The 25,691-nt window shown below is 48.7% G+C and overlaps 1 protein-coding gene across 1 annotated transcript; it reads right to left on the bottom strand.

Annotated features, from left to right (window-relative positions):
• Positions 1 to 4,952: 4,952 nt before the first annotated feature.
• On the bottom strand, positions 4,953 to 11,071 carry LOC123086474 (stress response protein nst1). Its single transcript, XM_044508241.1, has 3 exons — positions 9,293 to 11,071; positions 8,238 to 9,175; positions 4,953 to 5,317 (listed from the first exon to the last, which is right to left on the bottom strand). Exons 1-3 carry the CDS (start codon positions 10,646 to 10,648, stop codon positions 5,170 to 5,172), a joined length of 2,442 nt encoding a protein of 813 aa, XP_044364176.1. The 5' UTR covers positions 10,649 to 11,071; the 3' UTR covers positions 4,953 to 5,169.
• Positions 11,072 to 25,691: the final 14,620 nt, after the last annotated feature.

A 25,691-nucleotide genomic window follows, 5' to 3' on the forward strand; every position in this document is an offset into this window, starting at 1 on the left:
CCGTTGCCGCTGCTGACCCAAAAATCATTGGTGTTGTTGTTGAAGAATTCTGCACTGACTGTGTACCGGCCATAAAGATCGCAACCCGGTTCGGCGACTCATAGGGGTCTAGAATACTGTCGCCATTGGAACAGCCCCCAAGCCTGCCGTCTTGTAATTGGTACAACGAAGTAGTCTCGCCCGTGGATGAATCACCATCAGAATAAATGGTCGTCTCACCGCCAGACATGGATCCTTCCAACTCAGCCCCGTGGATTAATCCAACAAAGGCATGCTTCATGGCGGGTTGAACTTGGGCGGGTCGTGCACGTTGAGCCGTCTCAACGATGCCGATGAAGACATGGATTCCGCCAAAGGGGACCCGGTACCCATACTCAACTGAGCCGGCCTCGAGGCCCTAGCCTGCATCATCGATGTGGAGCTTGCCGCGACGACTCTTGGTCATGCGGCCCACAACATATCCCTTGATCCCTTCGAAGCTGCCCTGTAAGAACTCGAAACCACTGTGCGTTGGCCCCACGGTCGGCGCCAACTGTCGTGGGATTGTCACGTCAGATGTCCTAGTGTGAGGACTTAGTCGTGGAGCCATCGCACTAGGTTGGCTTAGAGGGCTTAAACGGGACAAAGGACACGGGAGTTTATACTGGTTCGGCCCCTTGCGGTGAAGGTAAAGGCCTAATCTAGTTGGAGGTGGTATTGCTTAGGTTTCGATTACCAGGGAGCGATTACGCTTGACCTAGTTCTCGATCTGTTGTCTGTCCTCCTAACTCGCCACCGGGTCATCCCTTTATATACTCAGGTTGACGCCCGGTGGCTTACAGAGTCTCGGGAGGCTCATAAATGTGTCCAGCCCAGTGACTTAATTACAATTGCCTTATAATACAAGTCACATACATATGGCGGTTTACACCTACGGGCCTTAAGCCGCCTTTGGGCCTTGGGCTCGTCATAAGTCATCCTCATGAACCGCCGTCTTTGATTCCTTCTTGGAGTTCGTCTTTGTGAGTCGCCAGGAGTATAACCCGGCCCCTCCTAGACGGGTTAACTCAGTAGCTATATCCCCAACAATCCCCTCCTTTATGTTCATATGCAAAGTATTTACTTTCCACTGCCTACTATCTAGACTTGCATGTGTAGGGTGTTGCTTGACTTGTGTGAATTGCTAAAACTTGCTAAGAACTAAAATTGGAAAAGGCTAGGTTTTTATTTGGTCAAGTAGCCTAATCACCCCCTTTAGACCTACTTATGATCCTATAAGGCATGGACAAGGAGACAACATACAAACCTTAGCAAGACCAACGCGAGTGCAATCATAGCCTCTCCCACACACTGGCGGACGTGCGGCTGCATGTTGTCATGTCGGAGAGTATCTGCATGGAAGCCGCTCCCACCGTGCTACACCTCGCCCAACAGGACACAATTGGCTTAATCACCTCAACCAGTTGGCAGGACAACCAGGACGACCAACGAAAGAGCTCACAGACCCCTCGTCCATTGCAATTAGAGAAGAACCAAATGAGAGGAAGCCACGCCACTTTGGCAGATGTGAGACGACGGGGAAGGAGGGAGCGGCGACACGAAGATAACCCCCGTGTGTTGAACCGACATGAAGCACATACTGACATGCCCGGCCGGCATGCTCGGCTAGTAGACTCACCAATATGAGGCGTCAACCCAACACACTGAAAGACAAAACCGGCCAATAGCTCGACCGCAAGAAACAACCGAGTAAACCAAAGGACGTGAGATGAGAGGAACAAAGGAGGGCGCGGAGATGCGAAGATACCCCCTCACGCTAAACTGATATGAAACACATACCAACATGTGGGATGAGCGTGCCCAACAGTAGCCCGCATAGCCAACCAGGGCCAGCAGTGTGCAACTACCGAGCAAACCAAAACAAGCAACCCGGACAAAGTAAGCAATCCGAATAAGGCCAACTCCACCGCGTGACCCCAAACGGACGTCCGTTTTGTCCGGATTCTGTCTGTTTGGGTAGTGATTTGGGGTCGTGTCCGGGCGTGTCCTGGGATGCGGTGGCCGTGTGCCCAGCGTGCGGCCGCATCCATTTGCCCAATCCTGTCCGTCAGGGCCAAAAATGCCCATATTCTCATCAAAACTAGTTTGCACGTCCAAATATTTGTCTGAAAATTAAAATAGTTTTACAACCCAATTGAAATTGTCCTTAATAAAAAAGTTCTACAACCAAATCGAAATTGTCTTGACTGAACATAAAATGAACCAATACATCTATTGGTTGCCAATGTGATCCCACACGTGCTCAACCAAGTCATTTTGAATATTCAAATGACTGTGCCAATCACGCATCTCACGGTGGAATTGCACAAATTGTTCAAATGTTGCCGGGTCTTGGTGCATGGCTCAATATTTTCACCTTGATAGTCAAATCCTTGGTCGAAGATACTCTCATCACGCTCGTCCTTGACGATCATGTTGGGCATGATCACACAAGCAGTCATCACCTCCCAAAGCTTCCTTTCATCCCATGACAGTGCAGGGTTTCGAACGATACCCCACCGGGATTGAAGCACACCAAAAGCACGTTCCACATCCTTTCTAACACTCTCTTGCATTTGGGCAAATATCTTTCTCTTCTCACCTTGGGGTTTCGAGATTGTCTTCATAAAAACTGACCACTGAGGATATATACCATCAGCTAGATAGTATCCCTTGTTGTACTGGTGGTCGTTGATCTCAAAGTTGACAGGTGGGGAGTGGCCTTCTGCAAGCCTTGCGAAGACTGGAGAACGCTGCAGGACGTTGATATCATTGTGAGAACCTGCCATGCCGAAGAAAGAATGCCATATCCAAAGATCCTGCGAAGCCACCGCTTCTAATATGACAGTGCACGCGTTGACAATGCCCCTTGTACTGGCCCTGCCAAGCAAATGGACACTTCTTCCACTCCCAGTGCATACAATCTATGCTGTCAAGCATGCCTGGAAAGCCTCTAACTACGTTGGTCGCCAACAATCTCTCTGTATCAGCTGCAGTTGGCTGCCTCAAGTACTCTGGGCCAAACACCTCGATCACAGCCTGGCAAAACTTGTACATTGACATTAGACATGTTGTCTCACTCATACGCACATACTCATCCACCGGATCGCCTGGAATTCCATATGCAAGCATGCGGATGGCCGCGGTGCATTTCTGGTAAGAGGAGAATCCAAGCTTGCCAAGGGCATCCGTCTTGCACTCGAAGTATGGGTCATGAGCAACCACTCCCTCTCGGATACGATTGAACACATGCCTTGACATTCGAAAACGGCGACGGAATTTATCCGGCTTAAAGAGCGGGGTGTTGGAAAAGTAATCGGCATAGAGCAGGGCGTGGCCTCTCTCCCTGTTGCGGTTCAGATTGGGAGCACGGCCAGGGACTGACCCCCTGTATCGAGGAAGCTGTCGTTGAATATGGTCGTGAACGACCAGTGCAGCCACCACAAGATCGTCATCATCTGACGACGAATCGTCCGATAAACAAAGGAAGTGATGGAAGAAAAACTTGTCTCCATTGTCCATACCTTTGTTGGCAAAATGTCGAACACCTTACAGTCGTGCTGGTGAAGAGGCCGCTATGATCACCTTGACGCAGTAGGGGTGGTTGTCGGCCGGCTACTGGCCGCTCTGGAGCTCTCGTCGGAATCTGCCGCGGCCGCCGTGGTACGTCGCCGGCGGTCGTGTCCCCTCTGCCACCGGCAAAGACGGCGACAGCCAAACCTCCTCCGATCGACGGTCAAAACTACGGCGAAAAGCGCGGGCGTGGTGGCGGCCATGTCGAGACGTGGTTTGGTATGGACGGCCGAAGGGCTGCGCGGTGAGGAGGCGGGCCGGAGAATAGCGGCAGCGCCGGCGGCGGGGCGGGGCGGGGAGAGAGGGTGGAAGCTAGTGTCCCCGACAGGCGGGCCACAGGGAGGGACAAGGGCGTGCGTCAAGGCCGTCCGCGTGCGTCCGTTTCACTCCAAACCGAACGCAAGTTTGAGCCGAGGATAGGTCAAAAACAGACGGAATCCAAACATTTATCCGTTTGAGGCTGCGCGTTGGGCCACGCTATTCGTCCGTTTTATCCCAAATGGACGCACCCGAACAAGATAGGGTCGCGCGGTGAAGTTGGTCTAAAGCCAACGATGATGACAAGCCAGGTAGGCAAACACACCTGGCTCGCATGCGCGAACCAACCCGAAAGAGGGAGCCCCACACGCTAGCCGACCCTATTGGCGCGACACACACCTCGCTTGTCGCGACCAAACCAGCGTGACGCGGGGCTTCCCCTCACCGACATGCGGGTCCGGCTGGCACGCCACGCGCCAAACCCGCCACATGATAGCACCCCCCTGTCCACCCTGGACCGTGAGGCGGATCGCCCGACCGCACACCGTCCAGGCAAATCAAAAGACGCAAAGAGGAGAGGCCCCCACGGCACATCACCTAGGAACGGAAAGCACAAAGGCACTCTTTGCCTTTGAAGGCCCCCCAGGAGGCGGGTACTCCAATATTCTTTATAGGAATAATCCCTCCGTTTTGGAATCTTGTGAGTAAAAGGGCCTTTAGCACATATGCACTTGCTCTAGACTCAGTATTTGCTTCACTGTGAAAAGATAACAGGCTTTACTGTTGTCATCTAGTTTATCCTAGATATCACAAGATAACTCTGGTTTTCACTGCAAATTTTAGAACATCTCTCATAGAAATGTTAAATAAGCTAGGATGCATGCAAATTAAACAAAATTTGCAGGATCATCTTCCATCACTGAGATGAACACAAAAAGGGGTAAAACAGAAATTCCTGGATAAGATGCACCGAGGCAGATAATGCCAGCAGCTCCAGCTAGCAGGCAAGTGACCTACAAGTCTACAACAAACCTGATGATCTCTCACCGTCAGACTGCAAGGATAAGAACGAATCAGATCGGCCAGCGACGCAATGCCCGCTCTCACTGAATTCACGCCGTGTTTTGCATTAAATCCACAAGAGATACTACGCCACTCAAAATCATCAGGTGAGCGCAACATAACATGTGAGGATATCACTAAATAAAAAGGCTATGTTTCGTTTTGGCGCAAGGGAATACAATCTGGTCCAACATATCTCCTCAACTCCCTAAACTAGAAGGTGGGAGGCAAGGGAAGGGAGCCTTGGCTCAGGCAATGTCATTTTGTAGGTTCCATGCTGTCTCTTTTTTGATCGAACGACCAAACTGACTGCATATCAGGATTAGTTGGAAATAAGCCAGCATGTGCTCCAGTCGGTGAGTGGATTTGACTTACTCCCTGAGGTCCATTCAGCACCAGTTCCTCCCTGCATTAATTAGTCATAACAAGGCATGAGATTCTATTTTATAAACAAGCATAACACTCCTAATAATCCGATGGCACAGGTAAACAATTAAATGGTCCTAATATTTTTTACTAGTGGTTTTAAGATAATTTTCTCGGCATTAGAGTGCTTACAAGGATCAAAGTGAACATTATCTACCACAAGACAAATAGCCTCACATTCAAGCGAAGAACAGAACACCACAGTTAAGAAAAAATTAATCTCCAGGTACTGTAAAATGATGGTGAATGATTAACTTAAACCCCTATATGTAACCTGGTCAATGCAGACAACTTTCATCAGACCTAGTAAATATTGATGGTTTGTGTATATCTGTAACTCTCATCACAGTGAATATTGCTGTATGGGCTCAAAATCGAATACACAAGATACTTGTCCAAGCTAAGTTACATAACTAAATCCAGTAAGCATAAATTAATATATACCCTAGAAATAGCGCTATTTCAAAACTGTTCTGTTCCCAGAGGGATGCCATTAGCCACCTTTGTACCAACCCAACAGCATTGCTACTCTGACCTCCAGAAAACCAACACGGTAAGAGAAGGAGCAATTTTCAACACAACGAAAAACCAGATGAACAAAATGATGATTTTCTCATCCCTGGCCCCGAAAATCTGAGCTGAAAAGCTTGCACACAGAAACTAGTTTAACACGAAAGACAACTACAGATTGCCAAAGATTCTGAATTGATATCCATAATAAGTTCTTAATACCAGCCATATACACAGGTATAAAAGCTAGCTTCACCGAATTAGAGTTATCGTTGGCTAAAGGACTCGAGAATGGAACCAAGTCTGTTAGACATTAGACCAGTTGCACCATCCCTACCAAGTACACTAGCATGACCGAATTGATCTAGTTAAGCTAAGATTATACTCATTTTGTGTTTCTAGAAGTCGCCTCCGCAACCATTTTTTTACAAGAAAGGCATGTCTCACCAATGCAAGCGGGGAAACAAAACAAGATATCAAGTTCAAAGATGCCTCACCCGCAAAAAAAAAGAAAGAGTAGTTCAAAGATGCCTCACTCACAAGTCACAACAAGGTGAACATGCAAGAAGGTAACTAACTACGACTAGTGAATTGCAATGTATAAAAAAACAAAAGACACCCAGAATGTCAAAAGCTACTCCCTCCGTTCCTAAATATAAGTCTTTTTATATTTCAAATGGACTACAACATACGGATGTATGTAGACATATTTTAGAGTGTAGAATCACTCATTTAGCTTCGTATGTAGTCACTTGTTGGAATCTCTAGAATAGAAAGACTTATATTTGGGAACGGAGGGAGTATATGCCAGCAAACTATCAATTCTTGAAGGTCACGGAATAAATCCACAATGAAATATATAAATAACAATCCTCAAGCCATCATTCAGAAGTTCAAAGGTTGTGGCACTGTACAATCTAAAGCAAATGAATGATTCATTTCATTGGTTGATACCCAATTTCATGAGATATTAACATGTCCTAACTTCTAAAGTGAGCATATTGTCGTGATCCATTATATGTAAGGAATATGTAATCCTTACATGAGGTACGCGTAAAGTAAACCCAAACTACATGATACCAGATCCTTTGCAAAATTTATGGCATGTTTTGACTGCCCAAAAATGAGTTACACACAAATTTCTTGTAGAATCCTTTGTTGGTGGTTAAATCACAATCATAAGAAAGGTCTTTGATAGATGAATCCAGTAATATCCATTTGTGTAAAATAGCATATGACCATATGTATTATTGGATATTTCTTCGTCAAATATGTGTAAAATACGCCTTCCGTCTTGCAACAGAGGAATTATCAAACACAATTTTATATTTATATTTATATATATTTATAGATATATATACACACTTCAGCATGTGCAAGACACAGAAATGCACATGCTGAAGTTTTAAGCCAAAAGACACTGAATTCAAAGTACAAACACTTGATGGCTGGCAGGACTTCAGTAAACAGTATTTTATTTACAATTTGTGCTACTAGCCTACTACGCTGAAAAAAGAATTACTGCTAAGTCTCTTCAAATAAATGGAAATAATATTTATGATCTACAATAGATTTGAAAGTAGTCTTGACTAACAAGTACATATAATATGCTGTGTCATGTTCAGGGTTAAGACTTAAGAGTTGGACTAGGGCCTAACCTGCCAAAGACCCTGGGGTTACAGAGGGTCAAGTTAATCCAGGTCAAAAGCCGTCTAACCCCCTTAACCTGGGATTCAACTAAGGCATCAAAATGATCAAATAGACTGACCAACATGAAATCAACTCTTGTAAATTCTATTTTCCTACTAGAAACCCAGATAACCGATCGAAATGCATGATTGATTCGTCACACAAGAAAAAACACCGAATTGCATGTAAAGCAACATATTTCGTTATTTCTGATGCACAAGATTTATACAAAATTTCACCCAAACTGTAAAATTTACTGGTGCTTATATCAGTTCAGAGACCAAAAGATCTTCCACATATTTTTTACAACACAAGATGGCACTCAGACTTGGTTGCACTGCATACCGACAATGCCTTTTACTTCTAATTGTCTTGGTTATCTATCTGTTCAGTAAATATAACAAAAATGTCTGGGATGAAAACTATAAAATAAACTGCAACAGTTACACACACAAACACGGGCATATATATATAAACTCTGTAAATGTCCATATGAGAGCATCAATATCATATGAGTTTTCAGCACTTGGATTCTTATATATACTGATACATAAAGCTATACTCAGTAGTGAACCAGACCACCTGAATCACAATTCACAATCAAGCTAACAAATCATTATCAAATGACCGATGATGACACAAGACCTTAATGTGGCAGAAGATTTAGAAGAGAATTAAAGAGAACAACGGGAATGACTTACTTGGACCAAGGATGACCAGGACCAGGTGGCCCAAAGGGGTGTGCGTGGGCCACTTTGTTTGGAGATCCGAAACCCAGCTCACTGTGAACAGGAGTTTCTGGAAAATTGTGTGAAAGGAACAGACTCTCTGTATCAAGAGGCAATTGCTGGAAGGGTGATTTCTGCAGCCATAAATCACTGTCATGCAAACCAGCACCGAGGGGGCTCCTTGTTCCGCCATTCAAGTTACTGACACCATGGTTAAACTGATCCTTATTTGGTAAAAGCCACTGCATCTGAGGACCTCGCAGGCCTAAAGTGTCCTGAACCAATGGTGTGCTCCACATTTGCCATGTGCCTTGCTCATCGGTAGCCTCAGGTGTCATCGAACCATCAGGCCCTTTGGAAATAGAAAAATGTGATGGTTTTATAGGCTTTTCTTCAACAGTCCGTGATCTTGACAGGGGAGACTCAATTGGTGACGGCTTAACATGTGGTTCCTTGGCGACACCATTTAAGGTAAACCTGTTATCCCAGTCTGGAGGGAAGTTGTCTAGGGATTCTGAAACTGGCCCAAGCAATGCAATTGCATCTGGATCATAGCACGGGTCCTCAAATCTCTCCAGTTCTTCCAATACTGTTGTTTCTGCCTCAGCACAGAAGGGCGTGTGCCCAGCTGGAAAATGAGATGGAGGTGTGTTGGGAGGTGCTCCATTTACTAGTGAAAACCCTGTAAAATGCATTGACTGGCTTAACCTTGGATTGCTGTCCAGAGGAGGATAGTGAGCCAGAAAATTTTGGGCACTGCTTATCTGTGCTCCATTTAGTTCTGGTTGCCCCTTCTTTTCACGAGCTGCAGCAGTAACATCAGGACAAGGAGAAACTGATGTTGAGCGACTAAACAGCTGATGCCATGACTTTTTAGGACCTGTGGGATGTGCCTGCATATTTGGACTAACCTGCATATAGCATAATAAAAACAATTCGATGTAAGATAGCAAATGGATGTAAACACCATATGCTACTTGGTATATCATAAAAATGTACACTAATATAGACATGCCCTTGCTACTTACAGGTTGATGAGAATTATTCCACATATTTCTAGTTTCTCCAGCGGTAGCAGATTTGGCCATTGCTTGTGCAGCTGCAGACTGGGCGTCTCTTTTAACTGTATTACTCTGGTCAGTTGCAGTAACAAGTGGTTTAGTCACCTTGTTAGCTTGAGGAGCAGGGGCCTGAGCACTCCTACCAAAAATGGAACCACCGCTGAAACCTCTGGAAGAAGATAACAAACCTCCAGTCATACGACCAAAATATTTTGTCTTGCTCTGTACTACCTTACTACCCTGAACGTTAGCTTCAAAGTTATGAGGCTTATATCCATCTGCTCCAACTCTACCTGTATCCCGCCTGTCTGGCTCATTCCTTCTATCGAAGTCCCGCTTCCACTCACCCTCTCTGCTTACTCTTCTGTCAATATCCTCGCAATCTGAATTACTCTTGCTTGATCCCTTGTCTTCCTTCCTCCTTCTTTCCTGACGCTTTCGTTCTGCTTCCTTCCTAGCATCCTTCTCCCCGACAGGGGTAGCGCCTTTGGATCGTTCCTCAGCCTCTGCTTTCTCATCCCTCAGCCTTCTACGCTCCTCTACTAGTTTTGCCATCTCTTCCCGCTGCTTCTTTTCCTCCTCCTCCAGCATTTCCCTCTCTAGCCTCGCCAACCTCTTCTCTTCAGCCTTCCTTTTTGCCTTGTCCACTCTGCTCTCCTCAGCCTTCCCTGCATTATCTCCTTTTGTCAACATTTTGCCATCCCGGCCCATGCCACCACCGTCCCCCGATGACCCAAACCTGAACACTTTCTTCCAGAACCATGCCACGCTCACATAGAAGGTCGAGAACAGCCGCCATGAGAAGCCTGAGTATGAATTATCGGCGGAGCACCGCAGGTCAAGCCAGTAACCTGGGTCACCTACAGCATTGGCCCAATCCTGACTGCAAGGCCAACCAGTTGGGACCTTCCCTGCAGGGCCAAGGTCAAGCACAGGCCGCTTGGATACGTGGCCACAATAAGAGCACATGAACTTGCCGCCTCCAGGGTTCTGGTCCCTATATGGGTTGTTGCAGTTGCGGCAGCGGCGTGTGGCGGTCTTGCGGAGCTTCTGTAGCTCGAGTGCGTGGGCACGGCGCTCCTCACGAAGGCGCGCGGAGCGGCGTGCGCGCCAGAGGGAGAGGCGTGGGAGAAGAATCTCGTACCAGAAGAGGGTGAGGAGCAGGACGGAGACACAGGCGAGGCGCGGAGAGGTGACCTCGAAGCGGTAGGCTGTGGGCAGGAGCTGGGAGAGCGCCCAGAGGAGGATGAGCGGGAGGACGAGCCACGGCAGCATGGTGGCGACGCGCCGCGACCACCGTTGCACGGCGCACAGTATACACATTATCCGACCGCCGCCGCCGCCGCCGCCAAAGCCCTCGCCCGGAGCTCGATCGCCAGCGCCTACCTGATGACGATAGACCGGCGCGCGGGTTGCTTGCTAATCCCGTCAGCGACGCGATGCGATGCGGCGGCTTTGAGGGAAAGGGAAAGGGAAAAGGAAACCCTCGGACGGAGGGGAAGGAGCGGGCGGAAAGGGGGGGGGGGGGGGGGGGGGAAGGCGGCGCTTTCGCGCGGATGCGAGATGCGCGGGGGGAGGGGATCCGCCTTGCTCTAGGAGAGATTGGGAATGGGGGAGGGGTGGAGGAGCTCGAGGTGGGCGGTGGCCATGGCGAAAACCCTAGCTTCTCCTCTCGGATTGTTTAATTTCCTTCGATTTTTTCCCCTTTCTTCTTCTTGGTTTGGTCGGCGGGGAGGGAAGAAGGGGGAAACCGGATAAAGCGTCGCTGCGTCAGACACTGCTCGTGCTCCTCTTTTTCTTTCTCCCGGCCATTTTTTCCTCATTTTCTTTTGTTATTTATTATTTATTATATGTACGCTTGCTATTTTGTTCCAGTTTGGTACTTGCATAAAGGCACATGATAACTACAGTATAATTTTCTACTCTGATTGAAGTTGGAAATATTTACCACCCTTGCAAAGTATCTAAATATGTTTCTTCTACATGTGTGGTTAGGGTGTTTTAGAACATCTCCAACGTATTCTCATAAAAAAACTCCTACAATAAATAAGTGGTTTCTTTTAGAGATAAAATAAGTGGTTATTGGGGGTGTCCCAATAATTTAGGATTTGCAAGTGAGGTGCTTTTAACAGATCATGTACATCTTTTTAATAATTTGTCTATTTTATTTTTCTCTTTAAATTAACAGAGAGAAGAATTGTATTTTGGCTCCCTCTGCTTGCAACTCATTTGTATAGCTGAGTTGTCAAGTTTAAAATTCCGTATTAGCAATTTGGGTGGAAACAAGTCATAAGAATACTTACTAGAATGTCCTATGTCATTCCACTAGATTTGGCATGATCCTTGAGCCATACAACCTACCCAGTGGTTACAACATTTCTGAATTTTGCTCCATCAATGTACGAGTGACTTTATGGAGTGGTCAATGAAAACATACACGTTGTAATGAGGGTGATCTGCAAATGCGCTTCTAGTACATCTTCATCTTTAATTGGTCCCTACTATCGAATCAATGCTCACAAATCTCCCATACCATAACCAACACTTTATCCTTGTTCGTGGAGAAGTTCCTCCTCCTAGCTTATTTCCTTGTTTTGGAAGCGACAAAATCAACTTGACCATCTTCACCCTCAAACGGGGTGGAAATGTCTTCTATGCGTACCGACTCGTTCATCGACATATGATTGCTGATTACATGACTGCAATATGAAACAAGTGAGCATTGCATATTTTCATGTAAAATTATCATTGTGTTTCTGTAGAGGGGGGGTGATTAGACACTAAGTGCTCAAAGTTGCAGTTTTTAAATTCTTTAGGTTGAAGTGGAGTTTAGGCACAAGTTTAACAAACACAATACATATCAAGCAAGCATGCAAAGAGTATATGAGCAACGGAAAGTAAAGCATGTAACTTGTAAGAATGTAAAGAGAAGGGTTTGGAAGATTCAAACACAATTGGAGACACGGATATTTTTGTCGTAGTTCCGATAGGTGGTGCTATCGTACATCCACGTTGATGGAGACTTCAACCCACGAAGGGTAACGGTTGCGTGAGTCCACGGAGGGCTCCACCCACGAAGGGTCCACGAAGAAGCAATCTTGTCTATCCCACCATGGTCATTGCCCACAAAGGACTTGCCTCACTAGCGGTAGATTGTAACACCCCGGTGTAATGTTGCTACAGTAAGCCCTGGGGTTAAGTTAATCTTTTTGCTAAACATGTGCCTGATCATTATTGTCTCATGTTCTTTCAAATTCCATTGAATTCAAATTCAAATTCTGAGTGAATTTCAAAAATTCTCAAACGTGAAAACTAAAATATTCATCATGTGGATAATATTCTTCTGGTAATATAGGTGGTGAACCAACTTTTTCCAATGTGTCTAAATGGCCTAAAATAGCTAAAGTTGAAAGTTTTTTTAAAAAAAGAAATAGAAAAGGGAGAGAGAGAGAGCAACCTCCTTCATGGACCGAACCCACTTGGGCTTCGGCCCACCCGAGCCAGCTGGCCCAGCAGGCCGGCCCACTTCCCCCCATTCCCCCCTGGTCGCCTCCTTCCCCGCGCACTGCTCCACCGACCGCGCCTGAACAGAGCCGCGTCCCCGTCGAACCCACCTCGCCGGCGCCGCCCTGAGGGGATAAGGGCGACGCCTCGGGCTCCCTCCCCACTCGCCCACTTGCCATCTCTCTCCCTCGTCCTCTCCACCTCTCCCCTCTCCTCTCACTCGCTCGCTCCTCTCCCCCTCTGCCCGAGCGCGCCCGCCGCCGTCGTCGCGTCATCATCACGGCCACCGAGCCCCGTTCGCCTCGCCGTCGTGCCCATCGTCTCCGCCGTCATCGTCTACCCCGTCCACGTCCGTGAGCGCGAGTCGGGAGCCACTGCAGCGAGCCCAGCAATATCTTCTTCCCCTACGGCCGTCTTTGCCTTCGTCGCTGATTCGTCGCCGTCGATCTTCCCTGAGCCCACCTGAGCACACCTACAGGACCAACGTGAGCACGCGCCTCTTTCCCCTCTCTTCCCCGCGCGTTTCCGACGCCGTAGCTCCTCCTCCCCGTCGTGCCCGAACGCGGCTCCGCCTGAGCTCGTTGCAGACGATGCTCCGGCAACCAAATGGCCTCGGCCCCGTGCGCAACTCGCTCGCCACTACGCCTAGTTCCCAACACGCACATGCACGCGACTCGTCGTGCCCCGCAGCCCCCTGTTCGCCGCTCACCGAAAACCCACCACCAGCCGACTCGCTCGCCGTGACCACCGTAGCCCGAGCTCGCGTCCGAGCTCGTAGACGAGCTCCTGGAGCTCGTGCGAGTCCAATGAGACCCCTAGCGCGCCTTTCGTGCCACACAGCGCCGTATCCGACGATGCCCGAACTCCGGCGTCCGCTCCGCCGCTCGCCGCTGCCGTTTCCGGCAAAGTCTAGCCATACTACCACCACCACTCGACGCGGCATCGAGTGGCCGTTCGAATGGACCAAGCCGCGCGCCGAACGGCGCCATGTAGCGAAATCCCGACGAGGCCCGGGTGCCCCCGCCGCGTTCTGGCATCACCAGCGGCGAAACGCCGACCGCCGCCTACGTGGTTGGCCTGGGGCCACCCCAGTGCAACTACCAGTGGGCCCTACAGGCCCAGTTGACTGGGTTGACCCGGTCAACTGCTGACTGGGCAGCCCCGTGTCCATGACAAGCGGGCCCACCGCACAATTAAGTTAATTAAAACATTTAATAATTAAAGCTAATTAGTTAACCTAATCAGTCACTGGCATGTGGGCCCCATCTCCTAATTAACCACGTTTAATCAAAATAACCCACTGTTAGCCCTCTGTGTATGACATGTAGGACCCACTGGTCAGTTTGACCAGTCACCGAGTCTGTTGACCTGCTGATGTCATGCTGACACTCTGCTGACGTCATAATTCCTTTTCTGCTAATATAAACAATTCCAGAATATTGCTTTAATCTTTGAAAAATCATAGAAAATAATCCGTAACTCCAATGAAATGTTTTCTATGTGAAAGTTGCTCAGAAAAATCCAACGAATCCAAATGCGCGGTCCATTCACCTATCACATGCCCCTAGCATGCTGAACATGGAACCGTCCCCTCTCTTTCATCTGTCCGGAATCCGCCTAACGCCGGGAATTCATCCTCGGATGTTTATCCCCTCAGTCTGTAACGTGTAGTACTACGTTAGGGCAACCCTAGCTCTGCCTATCGTCATGTTATGCTTTGTGATGCATTGTTTGCCTTGTATTTACTGTTTCTTCCCCCTCTTCTCTCCTGTAGACCCCGAGACTGATGTTGCCCCTGTGATCGACTACGTCGACGACGAGCCCTCCTTGCCAGAGCAACCAGGCAAGCAAACCCCCCTTGAGCATTCCGATATCGTCCATTTCTTTCCCTCTCATTCTTGCATTAGAACTGCTACTGCTTTCTGTATGATCCTACTCTGATGCATAGCCTGTTGTTGTTACCTGCTTTCATACCTTACCTGCTTCTCCTAAACTGCTTAGTACAGGTTGGTTAGTGATCCATCAGTGACCCCCACTATGTCCCAGTTGCCCCGCTTTATGTTTGATGACTCGATCAACGTGATCGACGTCCAGGCCCCGACACCGCACATCACTCCCCCTTAGTTGTACGACTCTGCAGAGTTACCATCGAGTGCCAAGGGTGGAACCTCTTACATCACTCCTGATGAGATCTTTGTAGTGTAGCTATACGGTCGAGGTCATCGAGGGTGATTTCCTCCTTAACCTCTTTCTGTTACGGCTCTGTCGTGCAACCCCTCAAGTGTGAACCTCGAGGGTGGATCCTCTTACGTTCACCTTGATGATAACATCGAGTGGGATTCACCGGGGGTGATTCCTCGGGGTTTCCCCCTTGGTGTTAGACACACAGTTACTATGGTTACTATGACTTTACAATGAGCCATGTTACTAAAGACGGGTCGGCCCTGAGGGGTACCCGCGCGAGCTTAATAGCGAGTGATGTGGAGTCGGGTTGACCTGGAAGGTGCCCGCGAGATACTTACGAGGCGTGGCAGGGCATTCTTAGCCCTTGTCGCAAGTACTCGAGACGGGGCGACGGGGTCACATCGTTCGTCAGTCTCTGCTCGTTACCGCGTGCTCCTAATCCACTACGGTTTGGATATTTGATCTGAGGGGCCTCTGGCCTGATAGCACTAACCATCACGTGGGCATTGTATGGGCGTTCTGCATCGTATACATCAGCCGAAGCTTAATAGACGTCGGCGACTGAGCGGCGCGCGTCGGGTTAGACTGCGTAAGCTCCTGCCTTGTTGAAGGAGGTAGCTAGGTCTGCTCACCGGCCGCCCACGTAACGTGTAGGAGTTCCCGGGGCGATGGCCCATGACCCCTGGGGGCATAGGTTTAGTCCGGCGTGCTGGCCTCTCTATTAAGCCTAGGTCGGGTTGCGGTGTATTGTTTGGCTGAGGCCGGGCATGGCCCAGGAAAGTGTGTCCGGCCGGAGTTAATCGAGCATGGTGGTTAAGTTGGTGCACCCCTGCAGGGAAGAAAACATCTATCGATAGTCTGTCCTATGGTAACGGACACTTGGAGTTGTATCCCGACTGATACAACTAGAACTGGATACTTGTGATGAGAACTGGATGGTGATGAGTTTTGGAATGTGTTGACACTTGGATAGTATGGCTCTGGGATTGCTTTCTCGCAGGGAGTCGAGAAAGGATCTCTAGCCGAGGTTGACAACACTACCTACTTTACATTATGTTGATCTGTACTCTTATATATGCTGCAAGATGCTTGAAGATGCTAGTCTTCGATAGGCTAGGCTTTCCCCTTCTCTTCTGGCATTCTGCAGTTTAGTCCACAGATACAACCCTTTTCCTTTGATACAGATGCATACTTAGTTTAGATCTGATGTAAGTCTTGCGAGTACTTTGGATGAGTACTCACGGCTGCTTTGCTACCTCTTTTCCCCCATACCCGATTGTTGCGACCAGATGACGGATCGCAGGAGCCAGACGACACCACTGAAGACTACTGCTACCCCAAGGGTGCCTACTACTACGTGACGGCCGCTAACGACTTGGAGTAGTTAGGAGGCTCCTAGGCAGGAGGCCTTGCCTTTTCGATCGATGTTGCTTTTGTGCTAGCCTTCTTAAGGCAAACTTGTTTAACTCATGTCTGTACTCAGATATTGTTGCTTCCACTGACTCTTGTGTATTCGAGCTTATGTATTCGAGCCCTCGAGGCCCCTGACTTGTAATATAAAGCTTGTATTATTTTAATTTGTGTCTAGAGTTGTGTTGTGATATCTTCCCGTGAACCCTTGATCTTGATCGTACACATTTGCGTGTATGATTAGTGTACGATTGAATCGAGGGCGTCACGAGTTGGTATCAGAGCCGACTGCCTGTAGGTAGCCCCCTTTCCAACTCCTTGGCCGAAGTTGAGTCTAGTCACTACAAAAACTTTTACTAACATTGGCTGTGTGTCTTACGGGCCCACGTCGCCATATGGGTGGGATTAGGATCTTTTATTCCTCGTCTATACTCTGGGACTCTGATCTCTCTTCTATTCGGGTTAAAATGGTTTTACTAACTCTAACATTAGGATCCCGTGACCACATTCACCCCAAAGCTGGATAAGCCATAGTTTTCCTTAGAATAGTATTCTGGATAGTACACACACTGTCGTGATGACAACGAAGTGGTATCCATCGTACCTCTTTCATTATGCATGTTTCATCATGAATGATCCTTGTTTTTACAAATGCTCAATGCTGAACTACCCCCTGTTACATGTTAGCAGGATGGTTAGACCCGCTGGTCGTGGCCGTGGTGCCAACGATCCACCACCGCCCGAATTCTTTGCTGGAATGATGCAACAATTTGAGCTGAACCGCCAGTTCATGGAAGGAATGATGGCTCAGTTTCCTCGTCCGAACATGAATCAACAGCCAACCCCAGTAACTCTGCAGGACTTCATGCATCTCAACCCAACTATTTACCGCAGCTCAACTCAACCCCTTGATGCTGATGACTGGCTCCGCGACATCACATATGAAATGGAGTCTGCTAGTGTGGCCCCTGCTAGCTATGTCATCTTTGCATCTTTCTTTCTGAAGGGTCCCGCTGCTCAATGGTGGGACAGCCACAGGCGTACCCTGCCTACTGGAACGGTCATCACTTGGCCGGATTTCCAAGCTGCCTTCCGTGCCCGCTTCATTCCTCAGGGAATCATGGACAGGAAGAAGCGAGATTTCCGCAACCTCACCCAAGGCAACAATACTATAGATGCTTATCAGCGGGAATTTCTGGACTTGTCTCGTTATGCTGAAAAAGACATTGCAACTGATGCTCGTAGGCAAGAAAAGTTCCGTGATGTACTTCACCCTGATATTAAGCTAGCACTGCTCGCTCATGACTTTGCCGACTTCGCCACCTTGGTGAACAAGGCTATTCAGGTTGAGACTGGTCTTCAGGAACACCAGGGATCCCTTAGGCGCAGCCATGACGCTGGCTCATCTTCAGGCCCGTCAGCGCAGAAGCGTCGAATATGGATTCCCCACAGCATGTATCGTCCAGCTGCACCTGCACCAAGATAGTCCTATGCCGCACCTTGTCTGCCTCCTCCACCGCAAAGGCAGCCCCTTCGGGTTGTACCACCCCAAGCTTCTGCTCCCAATCCCAATGATGGTCTGTGCTTCAAGTGTGGCCTTCCAGGTCACCGTTTCAGGAAATGCCCTCAAAATCAGAATCAACTGGCTCTGCCTTCAAATGGTTGTAACAATCAGTCCCATAATAACAATGCCAGACCTTATGGTAGTGGTCAGGCTAATCATGTTGATCTGAATGAAGCTCAAGACCAGCCTGCCACTGTGATGGGTACTCTTCTCGTTAATTTAGTACCGGCTTCTATTTTATTTGATTCAGGGGCATCGCATTCATTCATGTTAGAAAATTTTGCATATGCACACGACATTCGACGTGAGCCCATGAACACTCCTATAGTGGTACGCACCCCTGCGGGTCAGTGTCGAACTACCATGATTGGTCGCGATGTCCTTGTTGAAATTGAAGGGTTGGAATTTCAGGTTTCTCCCATTATTCTGGAGTCTTCCAATATTGACCTCATTCTGGGAATGGAATGGTTGAAAGCACATACTGCCTCCATCGTTTGTGCCACCAAAGTTGTTTACCTCCTACATCCTTCCGATGAGATAGTAAGCTACCATGCTCAGATTGTTCAAAACGCCGAAGCACGACTTTATGCTTTGAATGCGTTGAACGCAACACCTCTTGAGGGAATTGAAAAGATTCCAGTTGTTCGCGACTTCCTAGATGCCTTTCCAGAAGAACTTCCAGGAATTCCCCCTACTCGGGCTGTCGAGTTCGTCATCGACTTGAAACCAGGCACCGTTCCTATTGCCAAACGACCCTACAAGATGCCGCCTCACGAACTCCTTGAACTTAAGGAGGAAATCGACAAATCTCTTCGCAGTGGTTTCATTCGTCCAAGTTCCTCATCTTGGGGAGCACCTTCTCTCTTTGTGAAGAAGAAGGATGGAACGAACCGTTTGGTCCAAGACTATCGTCCTATCAACCAAGCTACAATTCAGAACAAATATCCCCGTTCTCGGATCAATGATCTGTATGATCAACTGGCTGGTTCGTCGATATTCTCTAAACTCGACTTGTGGTTGGGTTACCACCAGATCCGTGTTCGTGAAGAGGATATTCCCAAGACCGCATTCGTCACTCATTATGATTCTTACGAGTACACCGTCATGTCATTCGGTTTAACCAATGCTCCAACTACATTCTCTCGTCTGATGAACTATATATTCATGGATTACCTCGACAAGTTCGTCGTGGTCTATCTGGATGATATTCTGGTATATTCGAAGAACAAAGAAGAGCATGCTGAACATCTTCGACTTGTTCTAGAGAAGCTTTGAGAACATCAACTTTATGCCAAGTATTCCAAGTGTGAATTCCGGCTTCCTGAAGTCACCTACCTTGGTCATGTCATCTCCAAGGATGGTATTGTCGTCAACCCAGAGCGTGTTCAGGCTATTCTTGACTGGACCCCTCCGAAGACTGTCAAGCAAGTCAGAAGCTTTCTCGGTCTAGCCAGCTATTGTCGCCGCTTTGTCGAGAACTTCTCCAAGATCGCCAAGCCACTGACCAATCTGCTTCACAAAGGCGTTAAGTTCGATTGGACAGACAAATGTCAGGAAAGTTTCCAGGCACTCAAAGACAAGCTGACATCTGCCCCAATGCTTTCTCCCCCTGATTCTCGCAAGGACTTTGTCATCTATTGCGATGCTTCACGTCAAGGATTAGGCTGTGTCCTAATGCAAGAGCGCAGAGTGATTCTTATGCCTCTCGTCAAGTACGTCCTCATGAAGAGAACTACCCAGTTCATGACCTTGAGCTTGCTGCGGTTATCTATGCACTGAAGCTATGGCGACAATACCTTCTCGGTAATCATTGCGAGATCTTCACTGATCACCAGATTCTGAAGTATTTGTTTACTTAGACAGATCTGAACCTCCGTCAGCAGCGATGGATGGAAGCTATTGCTGACTACAACTACAGTATATCCTATACCCCTAGTAAGGCTAATGTAATGGCCGATGCCCTGAGTCGTAAGTCTTATTGCAATAACCACATGGTTCATAAAGCTCAACCTCGCCTTTATGAAGAGCTATGCAAGCTGAACCTTCAACTAGTTCCATAGGGTTCTCTGAATAACCTTGTCTTGGAACCAACTCTTCTGAAAGCAATTAAGTCTGCTCAAGCCAAAGATGCTCATGTTGATCTGATGAAAAAGGATCTTGCCTTAGAGAAATCCAGAGATTTTTCACTTGGTGAAGATGGAACCTTATACTTCAGAGATCGCATTGTGGTACCCCGATTCGAGCTTATGACAGAGAAGGTGATGAAAGAAGCGCATGACACCCCTCTCTCTATTCATTCGGGAAGTACCAAGATGTACTCAGACATTCGTCAGAAGTATTGGTGGTCTAAGATGAAGCAAGACATTGCTTGATATATTGAAGAATGTGACGTTTGTCGTCGCGTCAAAGCAGAGCATCAGAAACTGGCTGGACTTCTACAACCGCTTCCGATTCCTGAATGGAAGTGGGATACGATTCAGATGGACTTTGTCACTGGCCTTCCCAAGTCTCAGAAAGGTAACGATGCTATTTTTGTCGTCATCGACCAATTCTCGAAGGTTGCTCACTTTCTGCCAGTCAAGGAGACTATCACTGCTAGTCAATTAGCAAACTTATATATCTCCCGAATTGTGTCACTCCACGGCATCCCGAAGGAGATCAGTTCAGACCATGGCAGTATATTCACTTCAAAGTTCTGGGATAGTTTCCAAGAGGCAGTGGGAACTCATATTACCTGGAGTACTGCTTATCATCCCCAATCCCAAGGCCAAGTCGAGCGAGTCAATCAAATTCTTGAAGACATGCTTCGAGCTTGTGTTATTTCTTTCGGTAAGAAGTGGGAAGAATCTCTCCCTTATGCGGAGTTCTCTTATAACAACAGCTATCAAGCCAGCCTGAAGATGGCACCCTTCGAAGTGCTTTATGGACGTAAGTGCCGAACCCCTCTGAATTGGTCAGAAACTGGGGAACGGACGCTCATTGGTCCAGACATTATTCAACAAGCTGAAGAGCAGGTTCGCATTGTCCGGGATAATCTCAAGGCGGCCCAGTCCCGCTAGAAGAGCAACTATGACCGAAAACACTGGGGTTCAACTTCTCAACCTGGTGAACAAGCTTATCTGCGTGTCACTCCTTGAGAGGCACTCATCGGTTCGGAGTCAAGGGCAAGCTAGCTCCTCGCTACATTGGCCCCTTCCGTATTCTCGCCTGTCGTGGACTGGTGGCTTATCAACTGGAGTTGCCACCTCAGTTCTCTCATGTTCACGATGTCTTCCACGTGTCGCAACTTCGTCGATGCTTCAAGAATCCGGAACGTGAAGTGGATCCGGAATTGATTGAAATTCAAGATGATCTCACATACAAGGAGCATCCGATTTGCATTCTTGAAGAAGCTGAATGTCGAACACACCAGAAGGTTACCAAGTTCCTCAAGGTGCAATGGTCAAATCATTCTAAGGATGAAGCCACTTGGGAACGCGATAACCTCCGTGCTGAATACCCCGAACTGTTCCCTTCTACCTCTTAATTCTCGGGACGAGAATTTCTTTTAGAGGAGTAGAGTTGTAACACCCCGGTGTAATGTTGCTACAATAACCCCTGGGGTTAAGTTAATCTTTTTGCTAAACATGTGCCTGATCATTATTGTCTCATGTTCTTTCAAATTCCAGTTGAATTCAAATTCAAATTCCGAGTGAATTTAAAAAATGCTCAAACATGAAAACTAAAATGTTCATCATGTGGATAATATTCTTCTGGTAATATTGGTGGTGAACAACTTTTTTCCAATGTGTCTAAATGGCCTAAAATAGCTAAAGCTGAAAGTTTATTTAAAAGAAATAGGAAAGGGAGAGAGAGAGCAACCTCCTCCCTGGACCGAACCCACTTGGGCTTCGGCCCACCTGAGCCAGCTGGCCCAGCAGGCCGGCCCACTCCCCCCCATTCCCCCCTAGTCGCCTCCTTCCCCGCGCACTGCTCCACCGACCGCGCCCGAACAGAGCCGCGTCCCCGCCGAACCCACCTCGCCGGCGCCGCCCTGAGGGGATAAGGGCGACGCCTCGGGCTCCCTCCCCACTCGCCCACTTGCCCTCTCTCTCCCTCGTCCTCTCCACCTCTCCCCTCTCCTCTCGCTCGCTCGCTCCTCTCCCCCTCTGCCCGAGCGCGCCCGCCGCCGTCGCCGCGTCGTCACTGCGGCCACCGAGCCCCGTTCGCCTCGCCGTCGTGCCCATCGTCTCCGCCATCATCGTCTACCCCGTCCACGTCCGTGAGCGCGAGCCGGGAGCCACTGTAGCGAGCCCAGCAACCTCTCCTTCCCCTACGGCCGTCTTCGCCTTCGTCACCGATTCGTCGCCGTCGATCTTCCCTGAGCCCACCTGAGCACACCTACAGGACCAACGTGAGCACACGCCTCTTTCCCCTCTCTTCCCCGCGCGTTTCGGGCGCCGTAGCTCCTCCTCCCCGTCGTGCCCGAACGCGGCTCCGCCTGAGCTCGTCGGAGACGATGCTCCGGCGACCAAATGGCCTCGGCCCCGTGCGCAACTCCCTCGCCACTACGCCTAGTTCCCAACACGCACACGCACGCGAGTCACCGTGCCTCGCAGCCCCCTGTTCGCCGCTCACCAGAAACCCACCACCAGCTGACTCGCTCGCCGTGACCACTGTAGCCCGAGCTCACATTTGAGCTCGTAGACGAGCTCCTGGAGCTCGTGCGAGTCCAACGAGACCCCTAGCGCGCCTTCCCGTGCCACATAGCACCGTATCTGACGACGCCCGAACTCCAACATCCGCTCCGCAGCTCGGCGCCGCCGTTTTCGGCAAAGCCCGGCCATACCACCACCACCACTCGACGCGACATCAAGTGGCCGTTCGAATGGACCAAGCTGCGCGCCGAACGACGCCGTTTAGCGAAATCCCGACGAGGCCCGGGTGCCCCCGCCATGTTCTGGCATCGCCGGTGGCGAAACACCGGCCGCCGCCTACATGGTTGGCCTGGGGCCACCCCAGTGCCACTGTCAGTAGGCCCCACGGGCCCCAGTTGACTGGGTTGACCCAGTCAACTACTGACTGGGCAGCCCCGTGTCCCTGACAAGCAGGCCCCACCGCACAATTAAGTTAAATAAAACATTTAATAATTAAAGCTAATTAGTTAACCTAATTAGTCATTGGCATGTGGGGCCCAGCTGCTAATTAACCACGTTTAATTAAAATAACCCACTATTAGCCCTCTGTGTATGACATGTAGGACCCACTAGTTAGTTTGACCAATCACCGGGTCTGTTGACCTGCTGACATATTGCTGACACTCTGCTGACGTCATAATTCCTTTTCTGTTAATATAAACAATTCCGGAATATTGCTTTAATCTTTGAAAAATCATAGGAAATAATCTGTAACTCCGATGAAAATGTTTTCTATATGAAAGTTGCTCAGAAAAATCCAACGAATCCAAATGCGCGGTCCATTCACCTATCACATGCCCCTAGCATGCTGAACATGGAACCGTCCCCTCTCTTTCATCTGTCCAGAATCCGCCTAACGCCGGGAATTCATCCTCGGATGTTTATCCCCTCCGTCTGCAACGTGTAGTACTACATTAGGGCAACCCTAGCTCTACCTATCGTCATGTTATGCTTTGTGATGCATTGTTTGCCCTGTATTTACTGTTTCTTCCCCCTCTTCTCTCCAGTAGACCCCGAGACCGATGTTGCCCCTGTGATCGACTACATCGACGACTACCCCTCCTTGCCAGAGCAACCAGGCAAGCAAACCCCCTTTGAGCATTTCGATATCGTCCATTTCTTTCCCTCTCATGCTTTTATTAGAACTGCTACTGCTTTCTGTATGATCCTACTCTGATGCATAGCCTGTTGTTGTTACCTGCTTTCATACCTTACATGCTTCTCCTAAACTGCTTAGTATAGGTTGGTTAGTGATCCATCAGTGACCCCCACCGTTTCCCAGTTGCTCCGCTTTATGTTCGATGACTCGATCAACGTGATCGATGTCCAGGCCCCGGCACCACACATCACTTTCCCCCTTTTGTTGCTCGACTCTGCAGAGTTACCATCGAGTGCCAAGGGTGGAACCTCTTACATCACTCCTGATGAGATCTCTGTAGTGTAGCTATACCATCGAGGTCATCGAGGGTGATTTCATCCTTAACCTCTTTCTGTTACGGCTCTGTCGTGCAACCCCTCAAGTGTGAACATCGAGGGTGGATCCTCTTACGTTCACCTTGATGATAACATCGAGTGGGATTCACCGGGGGTGATTCCTCGGGTTTTCCCCCTTGGTGTCAGACACATAGTTACTATGGTTACTATGACTTTACACTGAGCCATGTTACTAAAGACGGGTCGGCCCTGAGGGGTACCCGCGTGAGCTTAATAGCGAGTGATGTGGAGTCGGGTTGACCTGGAAGGTGCCCGCGAGATACTTACGAGGCGTGGCAGGGCATTTTTAGCCCTTGCCACAAGTACTCGAGATGGGGCGACGGGATCACATCGTTCGTGAGTCTCTGCTCGTTACCGTGTGCTCCTAATCCACTACAGTTTGGATATTTGATCCGAGGGGCCTCTGTCCTGATAGCACTAACCATCACGTGGGCATTGTATGGGCGTTCTGCGTCGTATACATCAGTCGAAACTTAATAGACATCGATGACTGAGCGGCGCGCGCCGGGTTGGACTGTGTAAGCTCCTGCCTTGTTGAAGGAGGTAGCTAGGTCTGCTCACCGGCCGCCCACGCAACGTGCAGGAGTTCCCGGGGCGATGGCCCATGACCCCTAGGGGCATAGGTTTAGTCCGGCGTGCTGGCCTCTCTATTAAGCCTAGGTCGGGTTGCGGCGTATTGTTTGGCTGAGGCCGGGCATGACCCAGGAAAGTGTGTCCGGCCGGAGTTAATCGAGCATGGTGGGTAAGTTGGTGCACCCTTGCAGGGAAGAAAACATCTATCGATAGCCTGTCCTATGGTAACGGACACTTGGAGTTGTATCCCGATCGATACAACTAGAACTGGATACTTGTGATGAGAACTGGATGGTGATGAGTTTTGGAATGTGTTGACACTTGGATAGTATGGCTCTGGGATTGCTTTCTCGCAGGGAGTCGAGAAAGGATCTCTGGCCGAGGTTGATAACACTACCTACTTTACATTATGTTGATATGTACTCTTCTATATGCTACAAGATGCTTGAAGATGGTTGAAGATGCTAGTCTTCGATAGGCTAGGCTTTCCCCTTCTCTTCTGGCATTCTGCAGTTTAGTCCACAGATACAACCCTTTTCCTTTGATACAGATGCATACTTAGTTTAGATCTGATGTAAGTCTTGCGAGTACTTTGGATGAGTACTCACGGCTGCTTTGCTACCTCTTTTCCCCCATACCCGATTGTTGCGACCAGATGACGGATCCCAGGAGCCCGACGACACCACTGAAGACTACTGCTACCCGAGGGTGCCTACTACTACGTGACGGACGTTGACGACTTGGAGTAGTTAGGAGGCTCCCAGGCAGGAGGCCTTGCCTTTTCGATCGATGTTGCTTTTGTGCTAGCCTTCTTAAGGCAAACTTGTTTAACTCATGTCTGTACTCAGATATTGTTGCTTCCGCTGACTCTTGTGTATTCGAGCTTATGTATTCGAGCCCTCGAGGCCCCTGGCTTGTAATGTAAAGCTTGCATTATTTTAATTTGTGTCTAGAATTGTGT

Source organism: Triticum aestivum, chromosome 4A (assembly GCF_018294505.1).
Source record: "Triticum aestivum cultivar Chinese Spring chromosome 4A, IWGSC CS RefSeq v2.1, whole genome shotgun sequence".
Classification (NCBI taxonomy): domain Eukaryota; kingdom Viridiplantae; phylum Streptophyta; class Magnoliopsida; order Poales; family Poaceae; genus Triticum; species Triticum aestivum.